We start from the raw sequence: 25529 nt of genomic DNA, 5'->3' as shown, positions 1-25529 counted from the left end.
TGTAGCGCACAATGCACAAACAGTTACACCCCTGGGTCTCCTGTGGAAAGCAGTGAGTCAGCAGAAAATATGAAAGAGGTCTGGTAATAAAGGGAACAGTAACAGGACAGGACAGTCTGGGGATGGACCTATCCACCTCCAGTCCATCCATCCTTCCATCTATCTATCTATCTATCTATCTATCTATCTATCTATCTATCTATCTATCTATCTATCTATCTGTCTATCTGTCTATCTGCACATATTTCATCGTGCATTGTTACTCCTTCTTGGCTTCTTTCCCTGCCTGCTGGCTTCCTTTGTAAATGAATCCCTTCCCCTCTTTGCCAGAGCTGCTGTAGCTGGGCAGAGTGTGATAAGGGGGAGCCGTATCGTCTTGGCTCCCTTGCGTGTCCTCTCCCCTTCTCCTCAGCACATTCTGCAGATAGCTGAAATGAGCTCGTCATTGTGTTTCTGGCCTGTGCGCTCGTACAGTAAGTCCCGGGTCCCTTCACGCGCACCTACGTGACTGTGCGTCGAAGAATGCGCCCGCGCGCGCGTGTGAACTGTGAATCACGTACTTGGCATTTCATTATACGTATCTTTCGGCGGCGTCGATGCGGCATGTATAATTCATACCTGCGACTGCGCTTAGAAAAGGGATGCGTGCCCGCACGCGTTCCCTCCTACTCGCTGCACCCCGGCCCGCCAGGTGAAACCATTCATTTGCAGCGTATCAGCAGCAGCCCGCCTCACGTCTCGCGTCGACTGTGACACACCAGCGATCGTTGAATCACCCTCCCGCGTTTGCGACACCTCGGGCTCTTATGCCGGCATGACTGGCTTTCTCTTAATGAGCAGGTGACGTCAGTGACCCGCCGCTGCACCGTGCCAAACTGTAGAGTGACGGAGAGGGGTTCTTGGTTTGCGCAACTATCCGCTCTCCTGACTGACCTGTGACTCACTGGTGAGTCACCGCAAGAGGGAGAGTGGCTCTCAGAGCAACCCCATGCACGCGCTCACACACTGTACTTGTGGTGTGCACACACACACATTAGACACACTTACATTAGGTACACTGCAAATTAGAACTCACACTACCACACACACACACAGACCATTCTTTATAATAATCATCACAATTGTTCTAGTTTGTCTTTTTCAGATAAAGCCCAACAAGCGTTGAATCAGTAATTGTTTGACACATTCCAATTACTGTTGTGTTGACTCGGCCTTGATAACATGCGGCCGTACATAATGATGAGGGCTCTTCGGGTCCGTGATAAATTGGCCAACAGAGGGAGACACAACCATTAGTATTTAGCACAAAGAGTTGAGTTCATAGAAAGAAGGATTTTAGGTGTTTCATGTCGACTATTATAGCAGCACCGTTTTCCACACTTACTGTAAGAATTTAAGGGAGGATGTTGATGTATATCCCCAGTTCATCCCGTAACTCAAATGACTATTTCATATTTTAAAGATGTGTGTTTGTGGGCGATAATGACTTTCTCAGTTTAATGCCTCGTAACATTTCTGAGATTTGAATTCCCAAGAGGCCCATTCACTGATTCGGATATTTGTTCTGCAAAAAAGCAGAGAACTTCTGAGATTGGTTAGATGTTTATGAGGGAAGTGTACTGATGGTTGGACGTGTACACCCAGCGGGCCTCTAAAATTCTCCTAAAGATTCATGTTCAGTCGCATTTGCACTCAGACGTACTGTTGTGTGGGTTAGACGTTCTGCTTTAATACATAATTAAGCTTTCAAGCTGTTGTGGTAGTTGGTTCCTGTCAGACTGTCATCATCATTATGTTGTCAGGACCTTAAACTGTGCTGAATTTAATGTGACTGATGGAGCCTTTGTTTGATTGAAGTAGGGCTGTGTTATAAAGCCCAAAAAAACTAAAATCCCGAGTCTTCTTATGGGAATTGATAACAAAAATCAACACAAGGTTTTTAACATTTGTTAAAAAAATACATTTTTAAATATTATATATTTTAAATATAAAATAAGGAGCTTCTGGTTCCAGTTGAGTGAAAAATGGGACCGTACCACCTCCGCTCAATGGCTCATAATTTGATTCCATTGTTTGCAAAATCTTTACAAACCAGGCTTTACAAATGTGTAAATGAGATGTCTCCTGGTATGGATGTGGAATGCTGAAGCTTTGGTAATTTCCTTCCTCCAGTCTTGTGATATAGGAAGACACTGGAAAACGAGACTCGTAAAGTTTGCTGCTGTTTAGTTGTGAGCTAAGATCAGAATCTCCTGGACCCATATTCTCCCATTCCCTGCATGTGTTTGCTTCGGGCCTTGCAACACGTTCGCCACACTTGTACTTTTAGTCTTAATAGTTTGTTTTGCACGCTTTACACACCACACCACTCTATTTGGAAAAAAAACACAGACACAAGTATTGTCTAGAAAATGGGATGAATTAGTTTTAGTTTTAATTCAAATGCGGCTTCTGTTTTGGATGGCAAAGAATGAAACTGCAGCAGTGTTTTGAATCTCTTAATAGCTCATTAATTTCCCTCCGTGGCTTCGCTCGCATCTGCATCTCTGTTTAAGCTGGCAGCAGAATGTGCATGTCTGCAGGATGCAGATCAGACAATGCTCGTCGCTAACATTTCCCGGCGTTGGCATGCTTTTGTGGCTTTTTTTATTTGTGTAAGTAAACAGATAAGAAGCGTGAAACTAGATTAGCAGACTCAAGAGGTTTATTTTTAAATCCTCAATCTGACGAGGTAAGTAAATACTACTTGTCGCAGCTAGAGTGGAGCTATAATGGCCCTAATTGGTTCATTTGGGGCCGAGCTGTCAGACGGAGAAAGAGCTGAGGTGCGCAAACAAGCCGCCGCTGATACTCGTGGCCTTTACACTGCGGCAATTTACGTGGATTTTTCTTTAAAGATGATTCACGGGTGCCTCCTTGTTATTTACACACTTCAGAAACTTTACACAAAGCACCCCTCCTCCTCCCGCACTGCAAAACACACAGGTTGAGAGACACGTCACTGACAAAGCGACTACTGTCGAAGGCGGTATTTTATGCATTCCTGTCAGGCTGCAGGTTTAGGATTTGATAGGACTAATGGCATTGACGTCAGATCAGTTGGCTTGTTTTTTTTTCACGCTGAGTGGAAGTCTGCTGCATGCGTTTGAGTTGAGAAGACAGATTATCACCGCCTCACAGGGACTCACTGGTGTGTTTGTGCGCTCCCGCTTTCCTCCGCGTGACTGACAGCGTCTGATTCTCCGAGGCTGTGCGAACAACATAGTTGGAAGGTCTCATATCTGTGTCTTCAGATAGACGTGATCTCAGCGCGCTGTCAAATCCCTCTTCAGACACTCCCATATGCACACGCTTACGCACTAACGCAGCCTTGATCCCTCGTAGCCTTGATCCCTCGTAGTGCCAGCGTGTTTTTCCGCTGTCTGCCGTGTTTCAGCTTGTGTTTATTTGTGTTTGACCAGCGGCGGCTTCGTTACAAAACACGGCTCGCTCGCACAAGATTGTGTTGTGAAAAGGGCTGGAAGGGCACTCGCACTGAACGTCCCACTTCCACACAAACCGCACAAATAGATGCAGCAGCAGCAACCTAATGACTCTCAAGCACAATGACGACAGTGACGAATGACACTCAAATCGAGACGAACTTCCGCATAATGAGTCATAGAGGGCAGTCAGCTGGACGTCGGACGTGATCAAAAACAGAAGCAGCGGTCGGCGTCCATCAAAACAGATTGTGTGTGTGTGTGTGTGTGTGTGTGTGTGATGATAGAGAATGTGTTAAAAAAACAAAGACAGCAGTAAACATACTTAGTTGCTGTGTGAGTGTGAGTCACTTGAGAATTATGAAGGGCGCATATCACACAATATGTTGGAATAGATTAGAATAATGAGGATGTGACATCGCACCATATCCAGATCATGTTTGTGTGGTTGTGGTTTTTGATTCTTCGTGTGAAAACTTTCCACTTTCAGCAGATGAATTTTAGAACAGACCAAACTCTTAAGACTTTATTGATCTAAATTATTTTATACAAATTCTCCTTTTAGGTCTGAAGCTTTGTTAACTCATTTGTTGATTCCTGGATTCTTACTAGGACTAAACAATTTTGGAAAATAATCGAATTAATCAATATTGTGATTATGATTTAATATGCAATTATTATTATTTTTTTTAAAAAAAAGATGTTGAATTACACTCATGGTACTGCATTCACAAAATGTGCTCCTTTGGGAGCGCCGGTAAATTTCACGGAGCAGAAAGTCTCACGATAACACCAACAGAAGCAGATTTTTCTGCGTCATTTTACCGACCTGTCTCCTGGGGTCAGACTCATTGCACCATTTTATATCACTAACATTCGCTAACATGCTAAAAGGACAACAGCGCAGTGTCACACAACGTAAATGGACTTTCCAATTGCCTGCAAAGCCCACAATGCATGTGTCTGCTGTGTCTACCTTCTGAGCCCTCTCATGCTCTGCCCTGATCAGGCAGCAACCTCCAAGTCTGATTGATGAAGCCCATGAAGTGCAAAATTTGCAGTTAAGTTTTTTTCTAACTCATTTGTTTGTTTTTTATTGAGTTTTAAAATTCTGCATAATTAAGGGTGTTCGTGCTTTGAGTGACGGCGGTAGCCTGAGCTAACGGGTAGCGGATAGTTGGGTGGGCGGGTCTCAACGCTGCTTTAACTTCATCCCAACATCACCCTCATGTCTATATTTCCAACACCCAACACGGTGACTGCAGGCTCTGCCCACTTCGGGCTTCATTTTCAAGGTTCAGAATCCAAATGGGTAGTGTCACGATGGGTTTGTCCATAGTGTATACAGTCAATGGCCCTGACACTGTGCAGCATCATCTTTTTAAAAACTAAAATAATTCCAGACCTTGACGTTCCCCTAATGTTGTGCCAGTTGTGTCAGTTTCAGACTGTTCAGTCAGCCTGACGCTTATTTGAACAAGCTGAGAGCTACGTCGCTCCTCAGTCACGTGACCACTGTGTAATTGCATTGTTTGCGGTATGAAAATCGCACTTTGTTATATTGCGATGTAATTGCAAATTCAATTAATTGTTCAGCCCTACTTCATACCTACATAGGTGGGAACCTAACTTGTGTGGGACACAGACAGTCCAATGTCAGCAAACTGCTGACTGTCTCATTGGAGTGCTGTAGCCTTTATCCTGACTTTAAAATGACAATGTCATTATACTAGTAAGTCTCTGTGCATTAACAAATGCACTGGGCAGCAGTGTTGCCTTGCTAGCCATTGCATTTACTCCAGAGAGTTTTTGCATTTTTTTTTCAAGAATAAGACAAACTAATAGTCCAGATAGTTGCTGTCTTATTATTTTGAGAGAAATTCTCACAGTGTTCTCAGTTGCGTTGATAGCATGGCGCTTGTGCTGCTGTGGTTGGCCGTTTCCTTTTTACAAAGCGTCCATCCTATTAGGTCTCTTTTGACAGACTTCCCACACTTTTGATGAATAGGTTTTTACAGACAAAGGTGCTCCCGTCCCTTTCAAGTTCCAACATTCTTTCAAAGCAACAACGGCCAAAGCACATTTTTTTAAGTGGTGCATTTTTAAGTAGTTCCAGTTTCACATTCAGAGTATCCAGTGGATGTTCAGACGGAGGAACAGGGTGCCTGCCGATACAGTGGCCTGAACCTGTAAAGTCTTTTCCACTTACTACACCATCATGATGCTATAAAGACTGTGTGTGAGTGTGCAAGCTACACTTTCACACATCACTGAATCCCCCCAGGAAGAATTGATTAGTGCTCTCTAATCACTGCGGATTAAGTGGGGAAATCACTACTGAGAGCAGGAACCTTCAAGAGGAGGGGTGGAAAGGTTGGAACAAAATGCATTCTTTTCATCTGTTTCCACAACTTCGCCTCACAGTCCCTCTTACCTTCTCATTTTGGCAAACAGCTTTTAATTATATGGTTTTGACATCAAGAAACAGTTTTAACTAGCATCCTGGAAGTGATGTTTCATCCATAGTTTTTACAGGTCAAAGAAAAAGAGGATCTAAGTCAGCAGCCAGTACTTACATGGCTTCATCTTTTACTCAGACCAGCTCTCAGGACTTGAAAATTACAGTTTGTCTGACTGGCATTGCGCAGACATTGACGTCTGGAGTGTCGTTATAAGCGAAGCAGGAAAAGATTGAAGAAAAGTTGCGTCGTTTTAACTCCTCCAAGCAGAGTATTTCCAGTTTTCTCTCCAGTGTTTTAGAGGACATTACACTGTTGTGCACATGTTCCTGCTTAACTTGTATCTTTGTGGGAATATGCTGAATTTGTAAAGAATTTGTAGACCTTGTTTAGTCCTTAGAAAGCTTTCAAATGTACAATTTAATCCAGTGCTGAGTTGAATTTATTGCCCATTCATTCTTAGGGACTTGCTTTGGTGAGATTGCAGTGTAACACAACACACTGGTAGGTTATTGTATAAGTAGACTTCTGTAAATACAGAATAAAGCACCATAAAATGCTGAGAAGACAACAAGCTAAAAACACACACAAGTACCAAAGATTTATTGCTCAACAGTTGACCAGCCTCAGAGAAAGACCTTCTTTAGAAGCTCTCAGGTCTAAAACTCGCCATCTGTATCTCCACCCTGAGGGCATTTCCATGGAAGATCACCCTGAACACTATTCTGAGCTTTTTGTTGAAACCAAAGTGTAAACAATGCAAAAGGAAATGGGAACAGTTGCTTTACTGTCATTCATTTGTCTGTGCCAGTGCAGTCACAAGAAGCTCTACTGCGAGGAAGCTTAAAGACTGACATGGGGACAGAGAGGGACATTCGTTTAACTACATGATGTATGTAGTTATAGTACATTGTTATCTACATTGTTTAAAGTGCATAAAACAAACAGCATATGAACTTAAAGGTTTTTGGCCGATTATTACAAGTTGCATATAGAGTATATTGCAATGAGACATTTCAAAAGGCACACAAGTCTAAGTTTTTCTACCTCCCACACAACAACAAACATTGACATATAATAATAGAGCATATTTACATAAGTAATGCAAATAGGGTGAAAGGACCTTATCGTGAAGTGATATGATCTGGCCAGGGTGTCATATTTCACATATCAAAGAGCCTCACAGTCACAAACACGTCTAGCCATTTGCATTAGCGTTTTACATATTTGTTTTGATATTTTTATATTCTATTCTTCAGTCCACCCGTATGTGCACTGTGTGCACTGTTTGTGATGTTGAGTGTCTGCTGCTGTTAACAATCAGTGCGTTTACATGCAGAACTTAATCGAGCTATGCTCAAAATTCGACTTTCCGACTATAGGTCCATGTCCCAGTTTACATGCAGCGCAAGAAAATCGAATAACTGTTCTCCTCTTCTACACTAGGTGGCGATACGTGTCTTTTCAGCGGGTTAATACCACGTTAATACGGCTCGCTTTCCGGTTGACCTATTACATCGTATAATAAACAAGAGTCGTTCATGCCACCGACCGGTGTTTCAAACAACAACCAGACCGATATAAGTACATTTTTCAGTCTCGTACGTAATGTGCGCGTTAATTCTGGTGCAGGTACACACATTCACACACACATTCACACACTGGGAGCAACTGAGGGTTCAGTGTCTTGTGGCACTTTCTGGGGATTGAACCACTAGTCACATGAGAAATCAAAAGTCCAAAGGAGGTTTTAGTGCAATCAGCTGAGGACTTTTTTTCATTCTGTACATTCTTGATTCAATAACATAATATTAAGCCGTCTGAGGGTGATTTCACACACAAGTCCTTGTTCCTATACCAGGAGTGTCCCCCCCCCAGGTCAGATCGTCTGGGCTGGTGTGAACACTGCAGTAGCAGTCTGTTCCAGAACAAATCAGTCGAGCTGAGACCGGGTAGCATTTGTCCATGTCTAATTCTTTCAAGGTATGTGACAGCAGCTGTGCGTCTCCTCAGCATATACGCTACCAGTCAAAAGTTTTAACACACCTTCTCATTGAATTGAATGAGAAGGTGTGTCCAAGCTGCTAGTGTACACTGACGATATCTTGTTTTCTCCGTCAAATGAACATGTTGTTCACACACAGAACTCTGGTACATGAACCACAGAACAGCAATAAATGTCGGAGCCCACACCCTCTATTGATGCTTCATTTTCGGTTTGGTTCTCTCCCGATTTCCTGAACTCCAAATATCCCCCAAAGTCATGATTAATCACAGAAGTACTTGCAAAAGCCTGGTGTTGAGGGCATGTCAGAACTTCATCTCTATTGCCCTGAAGTAAACTAACTTTACAACATGGTAACAATAATGTGTCATCTCACTCCCTGGATCCCGACTCCCACTGTGGGTGGTAAAACAGCTTTAATAGTTGCACAATACCATGTGTGGCTTGGTTCTGGAGTAGACAGTTGTTTCTTGGCTATTGTTTTCATTGTGACTTCAAAGACAAACTAAGAAATTGTGTCTAATGTTCTGTTAGTGGTCTGAAAGAGTGATTACTCCCATCAAAGCATCCCTAATGTTTCCCTTTTGCAAGGACATAAATTATGTGGGAACCAGCTGTTTGTGTGCCCCTCTGAGCGCCCCTTGACCTCACAACACAATGCATGTCTGTAATTCTTAAAAATTCTCTATAAACTTGAAGTGGGCTGAAATGCATGTGTGAAGACAGATGTGTGCAGGTAGATGATCCAGTGCTGTAAACCTGGATAAACTAATGTTTAGTCTGATAGATTTCAGTGTTAAGATGCATAGAAGAAAACAAGTAGGACATTCTAAATGTTTGCCTCTGTCCTCTGGTATAACAAGCTAAAATATCTGCCGTGAAAATTTTTTTTTTTGCATGTGTGTGGTCTGAAACCACATCTCAAACTGCATAAATATAACTACGAGCACCTAAACCAGCCACCCGGCTGCTGGCCTCACTGCCACAGCGAGTGGTGTTGGAAACGTCTGTCAAATGAAGCTGCTGTGTTGCACTGATTTAACCTTTCTGTGCCGTCTGTAAATGCAGTTTCGAAACAAGGGGTGACACCTGATTGTTAGAGGTGTAATCAAACAGGCAGAGGATATAAGACGATAAAAGAGAAGCTGAGAGCTCGTGGAAGAAATGACTAAAGGAAGCACAGATAAAAGAGGTGATGACTTTTTCACAGGAACACACACACACACACACTTTGTGTAGAGGCGAACATTATCCTGAGGCGCTTTACTGATGACTCATAATGACGGTTCATCCCCTATGCATTTATTTGTGTCTGTACAGGGTGCTTATCATTCCAGGAGGATATCAGAGATTCCTCTGGTGTGCTTCACAGTGACGTTCATTTTATTGTGAATAGCCGGTGTTTTTGTGAATGGTCCTGTGTGACCGATGCCAGTGGGGATGGCTGCTGCGTGTCGCCACAGTAATTACAGGAACAAGCTCCCACTTTCTCCGTGCCTGTTTCTGCCATAGAGTGGAATGATGCATTCAAGGGAATGTTTATTGTCGCCCGTCATTGTGTCATAAGATGTTACTAATTTCACAATCCCAATGATGTCTCGTGAGCATGAGATCTTTGATTTACAACTTTAAGTGTATGTTCTGTATCAAGGCGCCTTGAAACAGAATGTACTGAGCACAAAGGTGCGGTCTTAAGGTCTTAAAAGTGTATTGACGTATATTATAATATACAAATGTATGAACTATAGTCTGGCTTTTAAATGTTTACATTTTTGAGGTAGCTATAACGTAACTAGAAAACGGAACTAAAATACCTGTGCAGCCCGGTCAGAATTTATCGAGCACAACCGGCTAGCTAGTATGCTGTGTGCGCACCGCGGCGTGTTAGAGCGGAGCATAGCAGCGGAGAAAAGTTGGTGGAACCCCACAGCATCACTTTTCTTTGGCCAAGTTGTACTAATACAACACTTACTAACAAGTAAGTTACTAATGAGCTAACAGGCTAACTGCTCAGACTGTGAGCTGAATATTATCCTTAACATTATAAGCTGTTGCCATACAGTAACTAGTTGTACAACTGTGGTTCTTAGCATTGATGTGACTGAGGAGCGGCTAATCAGTTAACACTGGGTTCTGAACAAATGTTAGGTCATAATAGATAGATAAAATGCCTTTATTGTCCCATAAGGGAAATTCATTTTCACACTCACAAGCAACATATAAACATCACCAACACTGAACCACATGAATACATAATCAAAAACAGAAACATCACCAACACTGAGCCAACGCCACCAGACACTAAGCAACATATACATATACACACATCAGACAACCAAACACTTGGGACGCACTCAGGAGGGCTGGGTCCATACAGAGAGGCTTCTTTTGTTTTTAAGTTAGGTTAAGCGTGTTGTATTCCAATGTGAAAGTCTGTGTCTGAAACTGTGAATAAATTCATATATTTGCAAGAAATTCCAGGCCTCCTTTTTGCCAGTATGGACGTGAAATACACATGCATTATATTGTATTATTCATTATGGTCGTAAATAAGTCTTAAAAAGTATTAAATTTGCCTTGTTGAAACCTGCAGAGAACCTGTCATAGTGTTTTTAATATTGGCTGATACTGGAACTGGGTGCCCTGTGCTGCTGGAGACACTGCATCCTGTGCAGCCCATACATTGCCTCTCTCCCACTAACAGAGTGCATGCAGCTGGAAGCTGGAAAATGCTTGTGCTCTACCTTTTTTTTACCTGTTTATTTTGTATGCATATTCTTTGAGTTCAATACATGTTTATGTTTCTGGTTAAACTGAGACTTGTAACATCATCATTATCATTGTGTTATTTCCATCATGTCAATGGAGGGAGAAGTATCGATTCCAAATATCAGCTCAAAAAATCAGCAACACGTTTCAACCATTGGCCAAAGCTGATAAAAAAAAAAAAAAATCAATATCAGCCCTAAAAAGTCCATATCGGTTGATCTGTAATGGTAATGGGGATGTTTGACTAGTAGAGGAAGGGGTTTTTCACTCAGATGCCAAATATACAATGAATAAATGATTAAAAACAAGGTATCAATCGATCATTGTTTATAGATGATAAAACATGTATGAAATGACGGGTCTCACACTCTCTGACAGCTAGTTTAATAAATTAATAATAGCTTTTTTTTTTTTTTTTTATAAAAAATGACCTCATCTCCATTTTAGCTCAGTGGAAAAGGCTCCTGCGAGCCAAGTATTGTGTTCCCAAATGGATTTTGCTTGAGTGAGCATGTTTTTGTGTGTGGGTGTGTGTGTTTGAATGAAAATAGCCCTTAAAAATAGCATGATATGATTTATTTATCAGCCAAAACCATTTTAGAGCCAAATGCAGATGAAAGCTGTCAATAGTCTGAGCTCAGCTCTTCCTCGCTGTGGTGGTAAATTCCCTTCAGAGGCTTGGTGGTTGCTCCACTGCTGTCGTAGGCCTTTTTATTTATTTTCTTTAATTTATTTCTTTTTGTCAAGATTCACTCTCTTTGACAATGTCTCCCTCAAACTGCTGAACTGCTGCTCCCATTTCTTTTTCTCTCTTTAGCTATTAAAGACATGCATCATCATTTCCCATCCCAATTTCCCAAGTTTTTATTGGGAAATGCTGGAGTTTTCATTTGAAACATCCGATATCACTTCATAAAACACATTTTTAATAATATATTTCCTGGATCCTCTCCTTAAAAATGATTCTCAAGTTCCAAATCATGACAAAAGCTACGCCCGAGAGCACCATCAGGCCTGAATCAAAGGATTGAGGAGTCCCTTTGTTTGTGTCTTTACTAAATGTCAGATGTGATCAAAACTTTTTGATCCGTATATTTTTTTTTACACAACAATTATTAAAAACTCTTATTCTATCTTTCTCTTTTTGATCTTTATTGAGTGGAGGGAGTAACCTTGTGTGGCAGAGAGGACAGTGCCACACCTCACTGAACAGAGCAGGAGGACAAAGGACAGAGAGGGTGTGGAAGCATGGACAGGGGAAGGGAGGCATGGGATGCTTTGTGCTGCTGGTAACTGGTGGAGTGTGAGATCCTGTGCTTTCCGTGTCACCTCACTCAGGATTTTTATAGATCTCTGGAGAGATGGGAGAGTCCGGGAGGGTAAAGGTGTCCCAATAGAGGAGCTTAGTCAAAGATAGGGCACACAGTGATGGGATGAAAGAGCAGCCCAGCCCTTCTTAGACGGGAGTCATCAATTTGAACTCAACACGAGCTGGCAGGTGACTCCACACATGCATGTGAGACCATGACCAGGGCCCAGAGTTGTGTCAGGGGACACGGCCCCCCAGAACCATCACAGAGAGCACATGGGTACCGAGCCCAGAGAACCACCACAGTCACGGGGCACGACACAGCACCGGTGCACATAGTGGGCGACGGCGATCACCCCCAGACTGCGAAGGCAGCACACAACTGTCCTGCAGTCTACCCTAACGTAGCGCCCCCTAACCCGGCCCTAAGGTGTGGTGCATTAAAACATGTGTAGGGTATTTGCGGTGTACATAACTGTGGCTGTGATAAGTTACAATGGTGTGGAACGGAGCATGATCTGAGTGCAATTTAGGAGGCAGGCAAGTGAGTTCCCGATCCCCGTCTGCAGGGGAATGGCATCGTGCAAACCCCCAAGTTTGTAGAGGGAGGTCAGCCAGTGTTATCATCACTGACTGTGCCTCCGTTCACGTTTTGAAGCTCATTGTGTGTAGCACTGACAGTCGCCATCAGGGCATCGCTTCATTCCACCGACTTTCTAATTCATTCAAAAACGGTTGAAGAGGCGGAGCCACAGTGGAGCTGAGGCTTCTGGGTAACAGCTAGCAACCTGTCACTCAAAGCAGCCACACCTTCAGTTATGCATAATTTAAGCCTAGTAATAATTTATATGGATAGAGTTACATAAGAAATCACCCACACCTGACCCATACAGTTCTTAAAATGAGCAAAAATAGCTGTGGAGGCCCTCATTGTTATGCTGTTTTTTTGTATCATACTGTAAACCTGTTTCCTTTAGATGTAAAGTTGGGCATTTTAACCCCAGGGTTTGTGGGGACTGACCATTGATTAACTTGCTTCTGGGCTCTTCCTTTTTATCTGGGGTTTCTGCTTAGTCTTTACTCAGAATTATGCATAAATTATGACTTTGTTGCAGATAGAGCCAAGCACCTTCAATCTAAGCGTTCTATTTCTCCTTATGGCCACTGCAAAGAAGAAAAATCAAGCAAACACACCCAAGTGATTCTCTACACGTATCTGTTGATACACCTTCAGAAATATACTTGAGTGAATCTCGGCTACAGTAGGATTTTATCTTAGTAACGCTTAAATTAAAGCGCAGCCGCTCAGGATGTCCATGCATAACATTGATTCATTTTATGCAAATCTTTTACACCTACCACAGAGGATTTATTGAAATATGATGATGAGAACCCCAGAGGCTTCATTAACCAGTCATTAATATTACACTAATAAATTCACGTTTTATCTCAGTTTTTTTATTTTATTTTATTATTATTATTTTTTTTTTTAAATCCTCCGTGCCTGTCAGCTCTCTCTGCCCAGAGACTTGGACTCAAAATATTACAATGCCTGCTGGGCGATATAGACAGACCCCGCTGCTTCTCAGATCAATGGGCAGCGCAAATCACGACGGAGGGGAAGGGAAGCAAAGAATTTTGATGGAGAAAGAGGGAGACGGGAGAGGCCGATCAATAAGCTGAACTCTTTAGCACAGGAAACTGCAAACACACACGCAGCCCACACCTTTCACACAACATTAATTGCGGCGTGGGATCACAGCTAGCAAACACACCCACGCGCACGCACACACACACACACACACACACACACACACGCACACACCCACGCACTAGCCCACCAATCGGCACCGCTGTTACCGAGGCAAATTCCTTCACTTGCATCGATTCGAATGCTGCCGTGCAACTTCACAGAAGGACGGTTTTGTTTTGCCAGGGTTATGTCTGTTTTAATAATGCGATAATTCACAGCGTTCTGCAGTTGAGCTGAATGGACGGCGGCCAGTGACCATTAACACAACGAGAGTGTAGCTTTGGTTGCGTGAACGTTTTGTTCAAACATCCATCTACATTTTAGCTGCAGTTGTTTCGGCTTCGCTCACTTGGAACCGTCTATCCATCAGTGTCAGGCGCAAATTGACTCGGGGGATTTGTTTTCCTGGTAAATAACGTCAAATTTTGCTGCTTCTTTCCTCTTTTGTAAAGTGCAGGAGGAGCTGCACTTTATTACATTTTGTCCACTTTCATTTCAGCAGAGTTATCTCCAGTTTTCACTTGTGCGTGCCTAACGCGGAGAGTTGCACAGCAACCGGAGCAAACTGCCAACATTTAAATCTGCGCCTTATGAAACTGTTTGTAGCAGTTAGAGGGGAAACAAGTAGTCCGACAGCAGATTAATTAACTGATATTGTGACGTTTAATCATTTACGTATTTGCTTTCAACATAAAAAAAAGTAATTATCTTTTTTTTCTTTGCGTTGAATAAAACTTTAAAAACAGCCAAAGCAATTAATTGAAACAAAATAATCATGAATGTAATTAAAAAACAAAAAAACAAGTTGCAGCCCCAGCGGCCATGCTCACAAATGTATAGTTAGAAACACCGAATTTTCTCTCATCACAGATTCATCACTTCATTTCCATTTTGCATCCGTTCCTTGTGACGGTGTTAATGCGGCTTCGCAGATACCGGAATTCCACCAGTGTTCTAGATTAGTTCTGAAAATGAAAACCGCGCTTCCCTCTGGCTGTTAGAGTGGAAAAAAAAAAAGAGCAGCAGAGAGCAGGAATAAGGGAGGGTGATGAGAGGTATAGAAACGGGAGGCATGTGGTGGCAGACGGATGAAAGGGAGGAGAAGCAGACAGCTGGAGGGGATGGGGAAGTGAACGGAGGATGCGGGTGAGAGATCTTTGCCGCTCAAAGTGGAGGGAAAGAAGAAGACGCCTTATTTTGAAATGAAAATGAGGAACATGAGAGAGTGAACAGGCTGAGGGCTCCGTGTATGTAGCTGTCTGGATGTGTAGGAGGGAGACGCACACATACTTAGTCACTAATGAGCACTTCACAAAGAGCCCTCCCTCTACACCTTCTTTTCCTCCTCCTCCTCCTCCCCCCTTTTCCTCCCCCACCGTCCTTCCCTCGCTCTCTCCGTCCTCCCGTCAGCATTTTCGCCTCGATAAACGCGTGCGCTTCTGACGAGCCCCGCTGCTCGTGTTCCGCTAACCGATCAGTCAAAAAAGGGAGCGTGTTCGCACAGGCGGGTCCAAGCGGGGACGAACAAGTGGGGAAAGTTATGACGGAGGGATGAATGTGTGAGACAGAGTCAGAGGAGAGGGAGGAAGAGGAGAGAGGGCTGCGAGACCCGGCGACGAACGCACACGGCGCTCCACCATTACCACCTGCTCTCCAGCTTTGATCGAAGGTGGTGTGTGTGTGCGTGTGTGTGCGCGCGCCAAGAGTCCATTAGTCGTGTGAAAGAATTCATGCATGACAGAAAGAGAGAAACAGAGCGGAAGAGACAATATGCACACACACAAAAAAAAAAAAACAGGGACAGACAGAGAGAGAAAGGGGCTGGGTTTAGGTGCAAACACCACAGCATCTCCTATTCTCTCACAAGCTCTGCTTCCTCCAGCACACAACAAGATCTACGCCAAGCCACCCTCCCTCCCTCTCCTCCTCTCTCTCTCATTTCTCTTTCCCTCTCTCTCTCTCTCTCCATCTCCCTCTCGTCCTTCTTGTCTGCTCTCCAGTGGGGGGGGGCAGCGCTCCCGCTGTGTCGATTGGTAGGCAGTTACAAACGTTACTATTTTGAGAGAGTCAGTGTATGTGCTCTGCGTGCGCAGCAGCGAGCGATCGAAAGAGGGGGAGAGACGAGGCAGAGAAAAGGCAGAGCGGGCTTTGGCTCGTCCTTCTGCACATCAAGCGCTCTTCGGGGAAGGGATGAGGGAGCGCGGGGCGGCTCGCACCTGCGGCTGACGCCACACCGCAACCGCCGAGTCCAGGTAGAAGTAGGGGGAAAGCAGGCTGCAAGTCAGGAGGTCGCGCGCCGAGGAGATTCGCAGAGCAGGAGCGTCTTTTTTTTTTTTTTTTTTTTTTTTCCCCCTTCTTCTTAACAGATCAAAGGGTTTCCGAGGCGCGAGGAGTCAGGGAGGTGGAGGTGAGCGGACGGAGGAAAGATGGCGAGTTTCGGGAAACTCACAGACTACTTTAATCGGCGTAAGTCTCGGGAGGAGCTGCGGGTGGGCAGGAGCTCGCGGCGCAGCGGCAGCTACTGCTGCACTGTGGCAGAAGCCAGGTAACCCGTGTTTATGTCTGAAGCGCGCGCGTGTGTGTGTCCGTGCACAGGCATGCCTGTCTACACGACGCATGGCACGCTATACGTCTCCGTCTGTGTGGCTGTGGACCGAACGCCGTCACTTCTGCACATTCAGTGTGTGTCTGCCTGCTGCGTAGTGAACGTTCCCGATTGTGCGCCCCTTGTCACACGTTTGCGTCTCTTTGTCTGTGGCAGAATTCAATACGGTAGTAACGTACACTGATGCGAATGCGTTGGCGAGAGGGGGACGCTTCGGTGGGGTCGACCCAGACGACGCTGCCGGGCTCACAGGTGTCTGTGTACCTGTGTTTGTGTGTGCATGTGCTACGCATGTGTGAGCAAGCGCTGCGTTACATAAGTGTGGAGGTGCAGTGGATGTCTGCTGTCAGGCATGGTGGTAGCTATTATAGACTCTTCCCACAGACGCACGGTTGACTACGGAGCCTCGTCTATAGATAGAAATGGAGATGATAAAGTCAGCGTGGTGCATATCGAACCCATAGAAAGTCTGCCTCGACGCCCAGCATCCAGCCTCACATGCATCACACTGACCCACACATTCACACCCCGAGCCGCTCAGCAGCAAGCAAAACTTTCTACAGTTTATTAGTCATAGCAGAGAGTTTCGGCGTTATCTCGGCGCCTTGCTTCAGGGTGAATTGACAGTAGGTGTCAAGGGGACAATTTGAAGGAGTGACCTTCAGTCTGAGCGTCTAGGTTTGAACTCCTTTTAAAGTGGGCGTAGCGGCACATTTCATCGCCCGTCTCTGGTTATTCTAGACTCATGCCTCTAAATCGCCTCTCAACACAACTTTGCAAGGAGACGCACAAGCATGTGAATTATACTCGATTGTGACTTAATTTTGCACTTCTGCGATTATTCATTTTCAAATATCAACTAAACGTGACGGAGAATAAAAATTGCGGGGCTACGTTCAGAGTCTAATCGTTCTCCTTTTGCTAAGTGGTGTTCTTCTGAAGAATAACGTTCCATAATCCAGAGCTTAACTGGAATCTCATTAACTCGCATTTGAGTTTATGTCATATTATATAACCAGGAGAAAAATGCAAAAAAAAAAAAAACTGTATATTAGTGTAAGAAAAACCTCCTACTGCTGCCACTACTCCAGACTCTGAAATAACATCCATCAAAACAGATATCATTTCTTCACAGATGAAGTGTTAACGTGGGTGGACATCTGGTATATAAATATATATTTTAGAGAAACTCTCAGATTCTCTGCCATTACAATTCCAGCATCTCTCTCATCCCCACAGTCTCTTTGTCCCTCCCACTCACGGTCTCTCTTCCTCTCTCTCACAAGCCACCCCCTTCCTACTCCCCTCCGTCTCTTTCCATCTTCTCCCTTTAACTCTCGGTCTCTTTTATCACTCTCTTTCCCTCAGTAGTGGCCTTTCTTTCTTGCCAGCTCTGTCAGGACTCTAATATCCAGAAAGGAGGAGCCAGAGCGGTTTGGGACTCTCAGAGTTGCTACAAGTGTGTTTGTTAACATTGGGCCAGTCTCTGTTGTGGTGCGTCTTTAACTGAATAGGAGCAGGGATTTAGGTTTTGTTGTTACGCACATGCCCCACGACCATTAATACGTGACTTTAGCAGTGGTCCTTCACATAACGAATGGAAAAAAATGGAGCTTGTGGCCTGTTTGTCATGGCCCTGAATATTGGTTGGTATGTGAAACCAGACGAAAGTGAACAAAATGACAAAAGCTTATCTTGTTTTCCTACATCTAATTTGAACAAACAAATATTTTCCCAGTGACACTATCAATTAGAAACAATAAACTGAGCTGATCAGCAGCACTCAAGACAGGTCACTCTACAGTTCCTTCTAGCATCCTAGCCTCCGAGCTAATAGTAGCTTTATCAGTTTCCCACAAGAATTACTTCCTTTCACGCCGACATGCAGCTAATTTCCTGCCTGAGTGTTCGCTGTATGGTGTGTTCAAGTGTAACTTTTTAGTACATGAGGTGAAATCAGAGATGGCCTTTGTTGCTGATTCGTCTCTGATGTTGGTATCCTCCTTCCAGATTCCATTGAGATCCTCTATATAACCTTTAAACATCTTATTTGTTGCTTTAAAACGGCGCCTTTTCACCTGAAATGCTGTCAACTTTACACGTCCCCTCAGGTCGATGCATTTTGCTGTTACAAAGCGTCCTTTCAGACTGGAATTTCTTCCTTTTAATCAGAACAATTGAGGATTTAAATGAATAGCTCATACTGACTGAAATGCTAATTTCCTGCCTGGAAAAGAAATAGTGTAGATTCAGCAGTCTTCGCACAAACGGTGTCCCGTCCGGGATAATGAAGGGTGACCAGACGGTCAGTCCTCAATAAATAATGATTGATGGCCATTCAGTCTGAATTGAACAAGTCGCCGTCCGTCCTTCTGTAATGTGGAGGGATAAGCCTGCGAGTCCACAATGAGCGGCCTTTACTCCTGCTTGTCACTTAGCTGCTCCGAGCTGCTCCATTCAATTCATTTAGTTTATTAACTGCTCGACCAATGTATGCTGAATGAGAAAAAGATAAAGACGGTGGTTAATCTGTTCGTATTGTAGAGCCAGTGCCACGTTTTTCAGCCTGCTTGACACTTATGTATTAGGTGCCAAGCAGGGGAGACGTATATATATTTAAACACAGCTATCAGCATTTGGTTTTATCTCTAGTTTATTATTTCTCTTTGGTATATCCAGAAATAACGAAGATGTCTCAACAGCAGGAATGGGTGATAACTTAATGTACACGATATACCACCAAAAAAAACACCATAACAATTTGCAATCTCGCGATAAATATGACAAACTCAAGTTGATGACATAGGCCTGTACTCAATGTCTTCGCCGTCGCTCACAGCTGCTCACAGCCGCTCACAGCCATAGCTCACCTGTTGCTAACAGCTGAATGAGGCTTTTCATCAATAATATGGAACTGGTTAGATACCATAAGGTGGATGTGGAACAAACTCGTCCCATGCCTTAAGATAATTGTAGGGATAGCGACACAACAGATTTATTCCACCACCTGAAGAACAGCCACAGTACTATGGAGGACTAATTCTGACATAATAAATAAATACCTGCCATAAATAAATAAATATATGCCAGAAATAATGAATTAAATAAATAAATACTTAAATATACGACATAAATGCTATTTATTTATCCATGTGTTTATTTATTCATTTATTTATTTATTAATGCACCACTTCAGTCATCAGTTGTTATTCAGATGAGGGGACTGTCCACACTGACTGAACGTTCTCCGATTGGTTGATCGATCCATGAGTGCACGGATCGTCTGCACATGCCTTTTCACAGCCAGCCTGGTAGTTTGAAATGGAGCAGCGGCTGCAGGCTGGAGCTGATGTGGCAGAAAGTAACACTCAGTGTGTTTACATGCACATGAAAAAATTATTGCCTTAATCGGTCTATAACAGGAAAACTTAAGTGCATGTAAGTCGGAGTTCTCATTATCCCGATTGAGACACCCAAATAATGCGATTTTCGATTTTCTCCGTTGCATGTAAACTAGGATAAGACTAGTCAGAAAGTCGAATTTGAGCACAGACATAATAAAGAGTAGACACTGCATTGACTGCTACCACATGTAGGAGCTGACCGTATATACGTATATATACGTATATATATGTATATACATCTATAGAGCTGACGAGCTGTGTGGCCGCCATCTTGGACTGGTCATCGGCTCCATTCACTCACCTGTTTAAAAGGAATTACTGTGACCAGAACTCGCAGGATTCTCAAATGGTTTTCCTGTGGTTTTCTTCGTCAGATATGTGACTATCATACAGGAAGATTGGTTACGTTGAAAATTAGTACTTTGCTTGCAGACAGTAGGCTTAACAGTAATAGAATATTTTTCAGTCTGTGACTCTGTAACAAACTAAAAAAAATATGTATTTATATTAATATGCAATATATATTCTATCTACATCCTGTCTTCCTTATTTTATCTCATCTAATCAGTCTTATTCATTTTATGTAACTTAATAATCTTATCTAACCTATTTTATCTATTCCTTTGTGAAGGAGTTTGAGCTAAAACCATTGAAAGAGGATAGTTTTGAATAACATTTTTTTTTTTTTTTACTGCCACTCTTTAATGTAAGAGAGGTGAGTTTGGGATGTGGTGAAACCTTATTTTAAGGAACACGGACACAACCAATGACAACACGTTGGAATGATGGTTATCAGTGGAACGGTGTCTCCTTAATGTGTTTCCTGAGCGAGAAAACATCCTCTGTGCCTCGGAGCTGAAATGTTGTCAGAGGACAGAGGACATGTCCACTGCAGACAGGGACACAGTGTCGTCCTGCACCACCATGTGGTCTCACTGACACCAAACCATCAGATGGTGGAAGATGGACAGGAACTGGTGTGCAGATGGATATTTGTTCTATTCCCTTTGTAAACACATACAGAACATACAGCGCAGAAAAAGCATGAACGCTACCAGTGGCTCTGACTGATTCAACAGAATTCAGTGATCCTGGCTGCACCTGTATCATACAGCATATTTACTCTGAACCAGCAAACAAACATAATGCTATAGTGTATGAAAGTAGGTGGAGTGGGCATGTGACATGAGAAATATTTTACTAGTTAGAGATGGATAGAGTCGTTCTGTCTGTGCCATCCTGTATAAAATACTCTAGTCAATTCAGTTCATTTCACTTTTATTTACGTAGTGTCAGTAACAATACAAATTGTCTCAAGACACTTCACAAGGCCTGAAGGCCTGAAGGCCACTGTGGCAGGAAAAACTCCCTTTCAGTGTTAGTGTCACACTAGGCTTATTTCTACAACGGCATTCACAATGTCAGCTGTGATCTACAACTGTTTTATAAATACATGATGAATGACTCATAGATTTAACTTTCATAACATAACTTTTAGAACTAGCACTGAACATGAGTTAGCCCTAATTAGCTAGACACGACTGAACAGATTATTACAGGACAGTAACTACCGAATCAACAACCAATAGAGATGTTCAGTCTTACTTGTGAAAAGTAATTCCTTGTATCCTGTTTTGGGAGAAGCTGCATGGTTCTCCCGTCCAGTACTTCAGTACCTTAGCAGCTGCAGCTGGAGGCTTGGAGGTTTGGACCAGTGCAAGATGGCGGCGAAGTTTGTCGCCCTGGAGCAGCGTCTTTCTTATGTCCACAAATGCGGCGCCTACCCTTCATTGTTCATGAATGCGCCGGCATCCACTCTTTATTACCAGCATGTCTGTATTGGCTCCTGCCTGCCGTCATTTCAAATCAAACTACCGGACTGCCTGTGATCAACCAATCGGAGAACGTTCAGCCACTCTGGACAGCCCCCTCATCTGAATAACATTTTGTTGTGCGTGTGAAGTGGTGCGTGAATAAATGAATAAATGGATAAATAAATAAATAGCATTTATGTCATATATTTAGGTATTTATGTATGGCAGGTATTTATTTATTTATTATTATGTCAGTATTGGTCCTCTATACAGTACAACAGGAGCCAGCAAATGAGTCAGGAGAAAGCAACCACATCCTCTGGTCAATTAGGGTGACCAGAGGTGCCTGATTTCTGGCTAAACCTGTGCCTGAAAATGTCCCTGATTTCAGCATTTTATGAAACAGAAGAAAAAAATTTGCGCGTGGACTACAGCTATTATGGTAGTTGCACTGCTATTGACATTACAGACATAGCAGTTTAAATATGTTGAATTATGAATAAATATGTCAAAATAAATGAAACCATAATTGGCCCTTTTTCATCATTTCTTTTGAACATTTAATTCTTTTTTATCTTCTGCTGTATATGTCCCTGGATTTCATTCTAGAAATCTGGTCGTCTTACGGTAAAAATATAGAAAAAATTCTCTTATTACTGACGCATCCAGTCAGTCTATTCTGTGTGATAAGCAAACAAGTGATGGAAATATAGAACCGATGGGATTGGTTTTTGCCTGGTGGAAGACACGTTTTCACATTTCAAACTTATTTGATCATTTACTACAGTTTTTTCCACAACTTCCTACTTAAACCTGGGGTTAAACAGCATATTTGACTATAACTGGTCAGTATCGTCTTAGAGCTCCCAAGACGGAGCGTAGTGACAGACTGCGTCAAAAACATCGTTTGCAATTATAATATTTTTATCGTGATTTTTATGGTTATTGCTAGAATGGCAAAATTTATCGTGATAGATGTTTAAGCCCATATCGCCCGTCCCTACTCAACCGAGGCTGAGTGTGGGGAAAAATAAATGAGGATGAGGTAAAGTATAGCACCTCACCTCCCAAAAATGTTCAAAGCGAGAACACATTAAAACTGAATAGGATTTTTTAATGAATGGCTCAATGTGGAGAAGCAAGTTTGTTTTATGAATGAATAACCATGAGCTGTTAAACTGCCTTTAGAAGAACTAAACATTAACAATTCATTACGCCAGTGTACGATATGATTTAGAGAAGGATGAAAAGATACATGGAGCTCATTATTCTGAATTCTTTTATGGCATGGAAATTATAGACCTACAATCCTCTTGCCTTTTGTATCAGAGAGAAGTTTAGAAAAAGGAGGATGTGCATGGACTGTGCTCCGTGCTAAAAGCAGATTCAGCACCATAGATAGTTCTCTCCACGGCGGCAGCCATTCCGAACAGGATGGGAAAATACTTCAACGGCTGCGGTTCGCGTACCCGGGAAGAGTGAAGGGGTAGCTCGTGCTACTTTTAGCGTCGAAATAGGTCACTGAGACAAATTGCCGTACATCTGTTGCACTGAAATGTGTTCCTGTAGAAGCGGGAGCTAAGTGTGTTCGCCTGCAGCGAACAGAAGCTTTTGCAAAGTCCTCCGAGTTCTCATTTATCGTCAGTCAAGCACAGACAGAGACAGAGAGAAAAAAAAAAGAAACGAATGAGTTCTTAAACGCGTATGCGTCCATCTCTAATGGATCACAAGATGTTACACATATATCACAGCATTACTGTCAATATATCTTTTGTTTTCTCTTTAAAACTTATTCATTTTTGTTATTTGTATTTCATATCAAAGAACTGACACATGTACTCTAAAAACAAAAGTTAGCTGTTTCCCAAAAATTTCGATATTTACAACAACTAAGGGCAAGACTTTGTTTTCACAAAGTATAGTTTCCTCCTCTCCTCCTCTCTCCTCTCCTCTCCCTTTCTCCTATACTCAGAGTCGCTAAGCAACAGATTTGTTGGATGAGTGAAGCCTAAATTGTGGTAGTGGCCTGCGCTGGCTGTTCAGCCCAGTGTGTTCTCATCATGATGCGCTGGTGGGAGTCCGGCAGCTGTGTTTGTGCACGTGTGTCAGTGTAGCTGCACGTGTGAATGTGTTTACCGGTGGACCCTGACTTATTTTATCTTCTGCCAACTGTGAGGAGTGTGTGTGTGTGTGTGTGTGCTTCAGGCAAGTGCTTTTTCATGCGAGTCAGTATGGATTGCTGAGGAGCGAGAGAGTTGTCACTTTTCATTACTGTCAAAGAGCGTATGTGTGCGCCCCCTGCCTACGTGTATGAAGTCAATATAAAAGCGTTTTTCACTATCCCACCATCCTGAGCCGTGCGTTTGATTCTCATCCAGGGATTCTCTGATCCCAGGTCAAACACTCACAACTTCAACACCCACCTATTCTATCCGGTTCGGCGTTTAATATCCGACGGCGGGGCGCAGATGTCAGTGCTTTGCCTCTCCAACCAGCGGATGTGCTGACTTAGCACCTGCTGTTAGTTTACCTGATAGATCCCCTGCGTGAAATAGCCTCGAGCCTGCAAACGCATGCAGACATCCAAGGGACTTAAAAGAGAACTGAAGTGTTTTCCATCTAGAGTTGGAGTTAGAATTATACTGAAGAGCACTTATCTCTAAAATGTAATGCTAATAAGTAGCTTGTAACAACATGCTGGGCCTAAGAAGCTATTCGCTCTTTAGTGCATGTACAACTGAATCAGCCTGCAGCGCTGCATTCTCATGAATTCATTCACGATTAATAATCTTTTGGAAAGTCAAGCCCTTAATGGATTAGATATAATCCTATTTGTAGATGAAAGGTGATGTAAGTCTGGGTTAGATCAGCTGGATTTGATATGCTCTTTTGGTGATATTTGAATTTGTATTCAAACTATTGACTGCTTTGGGTCACATTTATGACATGCTTGTGTGTCCATTGTTCTGTAATGCTTTTGAGTTAGATTTATAGATAGATACTTTTTAAAATGAAGTTACAGGCCACAGGGATACCAACCAACCAGCAAGAGATTCAGGATCACAAGCTCACCACTCCTAGATATAAAGATGGATGAATCCTGCGAGACGCCGCCCTCAGCAAAGAGAAGAGTGATTTAAAAGCTGAGTTTTGTGACTCCAGCCATCCGCATCTTGGCATTGCCTGACTCTGTTTATCCCCTGGCTGATTCAACAGTGGCCAAAAGGATGGAGGTGAGGCAGACTGTAGACTTGTTTATTTCTGCTGTAAAGTTGGGCACGGAGGTCTATGGCGATTGACTCTTGGAGCCAGCCCCAAGTGCTTGTTTTGAGAACTGCAGTTTCTGCCACTTCTACTATGGCCGGAGCCACTTGAACTACTTCTCAGTTTTTCCACAGACGAAGCATAATAATCAGGTGTTTATGAATGAACATTTAAGGTGCTCGTAGCTGTATTTTGTCACCTCTGGGCAGATAACTCCAGCCTCCCGCTTTCTGTTTAATTAATGAGTAAATTGAGGCATGTCAATTGAAATGGACTCTGAGAGAAGATAAACATAGAGAATCAGGGAAGATCAGATACAGACATGCATTTTAAGTGATAGCGCGTGCCGGCGCAGTGACGCACGCCGTCCTGCCGGCATATGAAATTCAATTACTTCTTTTGTAACCACGTTATCATAATCTGCAAGTGATGCTTTTGTTCCATCTTCAAAATCGAAACGGGGAAAAACAAATCTCAAACCCCACAGCGTGAGCCCCTGTTTTATGGAATGCATTTGAGTTTAAAAGAAAGTCTGTAAAGCCCGTCTGTGGGAGTGTCGGGACTTATCGGCCTGGGAGAACTCGGCTGGCGTGTCCTCAGCTGGTTCTCAGCCTGGGACCATGTGTTCAGCACCCAAACTTATCATGCAAGGGTCTGGAGGTCAG

At 43.1% G+C, this 25529-nt stretch overlaps 1 protein-coding gene across 3 annotated transcripts in view; it reads left to right on the top strand.

Annotated features, from left to right (window-relative positions):
• LOC125022942 (ankyrin repeat and fibronectin type-III domain-containing protein 1) overlaps nt 1-25529 on the top strand; it is a 133582-nt gene that overhangs the window by 5691 nt on the left and 102362 nt on the right. For 2 of the 3 annotated variants that reach the window (XM_047609945.1, XM_047609944.1), the window contains exon 1: nt 15790-16322. The exons of the other annotated variant lie outside the window; for it this stretch is intronic. In XM_047609945.1, coding sequence (XP_047465901.1) covers nt 16204-16322 — 119 coding nt within the window. In that variant the 5' untranslated portion in view covers nt 15790-16203. Of the gene's footprint in view, nt 1-15789; nt 16323-25529 lie in introns of those variants that run through there. 3 annotated transcript variants of the gene reach the window in all.

Source organism: Mugil cephalus, chromosome 16 (assembly GCF_022458985.1).
Source record: "Mugil cephalus isolate CIBA_MC_2020 chromosome 16, CIBA_Mcephalus_1.1, whole genome shotgun sequence".
Lineage (NCBI taxonomy): Eukaryota > Metazoa > Chordata > Actinopteri > Mugiliformes > Mugilidae > Mugil > Mugil cephalus.
The sequence above is the reverse complement of the archived record's forward strand: the minus strand, read 5'-3'. Positions and strand labels throughout refer to the sequence as shown.